Source organism: Drosophila pseudoobscura, chromosome X (genome assembly GCF_009870125.1).
Source record: "Drosophila pseudoobscura strain MV-25-SWS-2005 chromosome X, UCI_Dpse_MV25, whole genome shotgun sequence".
In the NCBI taxonomy this organism is placed as follows: domain Eukaryota; kingdom Metazoa; phylum Arthropoda; class Insecta; order Diptera; family Drosophilidae; genus Drosophila; species Drosophila pseudoobscura.
Genome location: NC_046683.1, coordinates 49,004,699 through 49,007,188, shown reverse-complemented (window position 1 = coordinate 49,007,188; position 2,490 = coordinate 49,004,699). Strand labels below are relative to the sequence as shown.

Here is a 2,490-nt window from a genome sequence, read left to right as displayed (position 1 = left end):
CTATATCAATAATCCGATCTGATCCAGATTCGGCAGTCTAGTAGATCTGGTCCTACCATAAGATTCTGCTTTTTCGGTATGGTAACAAAGTTGATTCATTTACTTTTACATGCATTTTACATATCTCATTCAGCCAAAGATGATTTTTGGAACAGCCCAAAAGTTGACCATGCTCTTTCTTTCTCTGGATTAACAAAGAGCAGGGTCTTAAGAGAAGATCGTCGCAGGTAAACCGAACCCGAACCCGAACCCACAGGTAGGCACGACTCCATGGGCCGAACAGTTTTTATGGCGACAAGTGAGACAAAAGACGACCAGCAGCGTCCACGAATGCGCTTGGCCAGCAATAAAAATCCATGTCTTCAGTGCGTTTCTGGAATTCTCCGCGACTAGAACTGTGAAACTCTAAAATGCTAACGAAGCTGCTGAAGATCAGCTGCACTTCGAGGCAGTGCACCTTTGCCAAGCCCTTCGAGGCGATGCCGGGACCACGCGGCCCTTGGGGTTTGGGGAATCTCTACAACTATATGCCAATCATTGGCTCCTATTCCTTCCTGCGGCTGCATCAGGCCGGGCAGGACAAGTACGAGCGATACGGAGCGATTGTAAGGGAGACGATGGCCCCAGGACAGGACATCGTTTGGCTGTACGACCCCAAGGACATTGCCAAGTTATTGAACGAACGCGACTGCCCCCAGCGACGCAGTCATTTGGCCCTCGCACAGTACCGCCGCCAGCGTCCGCATGTGTACAAGACCACGGGTCTGCTGCCCACCAATGGTCCGGAGTGGTGGCGTCTCCGTTCACAGCTGCAAAAGGAGCTGAGTGCCCCGAAGAGCGTGAGGAACTTCATTCCCCAAGTGGATGGCGTGACACGAGAGTTTTTAACATTCCTGAGGGAATCATCGGACGATGGAGATGCGATCGATATGCTGCCAAAACTAACAAGATTGAATTTGGAACGTAAGTGGAGAACGATTCGATGAATCTATGTTTGTAATCTGAGAATCCCTTTGCAGTTACTTGCCTTCTCACCTTTGGTGCTCGCCTGCAATCCTTCTCGCCAGAGGAGCAATCTCCCCAGTCCCGATCCACACACCTGATGCACGCCGCCGAGACCACCAACAGTTGCATTCTGCCCACAGATCAGGGCCTGCAGCTGTGGCGCCTTATGGAGACGCCAAGCTATCGGAAGTTGCGTCAGGCACAGTCCTACATGGAGAGCGTGGCCCTCAAACTGATGGAAAGCTCCTCCTCCGAGCAATCCTCCCTGATCTCCACGTACCTACAAAACCCAGAGCTCGATCACAGCGATGTGGTGGGCACTGCGGCGGATCTTCTTTTGGCTGGGATCGATACAACCTCGTATGCCTCTGCGTTCCTGCTCTACCACGTGGCTCGGCATCCTGAGGTGCAGCAGAGACTCCATGCGGAGGCCAGAAGAGTGCTGCCCGATCCCGATCAGCCGCTCTCTGCCGACGCTCTTCGCACAGACATCACGTACACGAGGGCAGTGTTAAAGGAGTCGCTTCGCTTAAATCCCATTTCTGTTGGCGTTGGACGAGTACTCAACCAGGATACGGTGCTCAGTGGCTACTTTGTGCCCAAAGGGGTAAGGGGAATTAGCCCATCTTTAAGGGTTCCCTAATGAGATTCCATCTTCTCCAGACCACAGTTGTGACTCAGAATATGATTGCCTGCCGCTTGGAGCAGCACTTTCCGGATCCCCTCCTCTTCCAGCCCGATCGTTGGCTCCAGCAGCGCAATGCCCTCAATCCCTACCTGGTGCTGCCCTTTGGCCATGGAATGCGCGCCTGCATAGCCCGCCGTTTGGCTGAGCAAAATATCCATGTGCTGCTCTTGCGGGTACGAGCACGATCATCGATCTTTGATCGTTTCCCAAAATTTGTTAGTCAAACGATCTGTTCTTATACGATTTGCATTTTCCAGCTGCTTCGGAACTTTGAGCTAATCTGGCGGGGAGGAACGGATGCGGACTTGGATGTCGTCACGCTGCTGATCAATAAACCAGATGCCCCCGTGATGATCGAGCTTCGGTCGCGTTCGAAATGATTTGCAAGTCTGAAAAGTACGTGGAGTCTTTTCTTCAGTTGAGTTCAGATCAGTTTTAAATAAATTGTTTATTTTAATTAATTATTATAATTAGTGTAAATCATATAACTAGATCTTGCATCTTATGTGATTGAAAGGCTGCGGGTGTTTTGGTCTAATTACTAAGGAAATTCATTCCAGAAAAATTCATCCAAATGGTGTCTAGGGGTTCCAAAGGTTTAAAGAGAATAATTCCAAGCCGTACCGAGGGGCGATGCCGCAAGACGCGCCACTTGTTAAACATAATACTCGACAAAAAAGACAGCTGTGTGGGCCCACAAGGGTTGCCTCTGCCTCTCAGAGTAGGGTGCTGTGGCTTGTTTATATAAATTTCTTCGAGTATTTTTTTCTTCTAATTTGTATAGGAGTTCTAATGGA

At 49.9% G+C, this 2,490-nt stretch overlaps 1 protein-coding gene across 1 annotated transcript; it reads left to right on the top strand.

Annotated features, from left to right (window-relative positions):
- The first annotated feature begins 334 nt into the window (after window positions 1–334).
- Window positions 335–2,186, top strand: dib (Cytochrome P450 302a1, mitochondrial). Its single transcript, XM_001353623.4, has 4 exons — window positions 335–963; window positions 1,020–1,612; window positions 1,669–1,866; window positions 1,951–2,186. Exons 1-4 carry the CDS (start codon window positions 411–413, stop codon window positions 2,071–2,073), a joined length of 1,467 nt encoding a protein of 488 aa, XP_001353659.2. The 5' UTR covers window positions 335–410; the 3' UTR covers window positions 2,074–2,186.
- The last annotated feature ends 304 nt before the right edge of the window (window positions 2,187–2,490 follow it).

What these genes read in the sequence shown, in the direction of transcription:
- dib (XM_001353623.4), top strand. Translation starts at nt 411, where the DNA reads ATGCTAACGAAGCTGCTGAAGATCAGCTGCACTTCGAGGCAGTGCACC. An exon ending in GCTACTTTGTGCCCAAAGGG is followed by an intron (nt 1,613 to 1,668) that starts GTAAGGGGAATT and finishes CATCTTCTCCAG; the next exon opens with ACCACAGTTGTGACTCAGAA. An exon ending in TCCATGTGCTGCTCTTGCGG is followed by an intron (nt 1,867 to 1,950) that starts GTACGAGCACGA and finishes TGCATTTTCCAG; the next exon opens with CTGCTTCGGAACTTTGAGCT.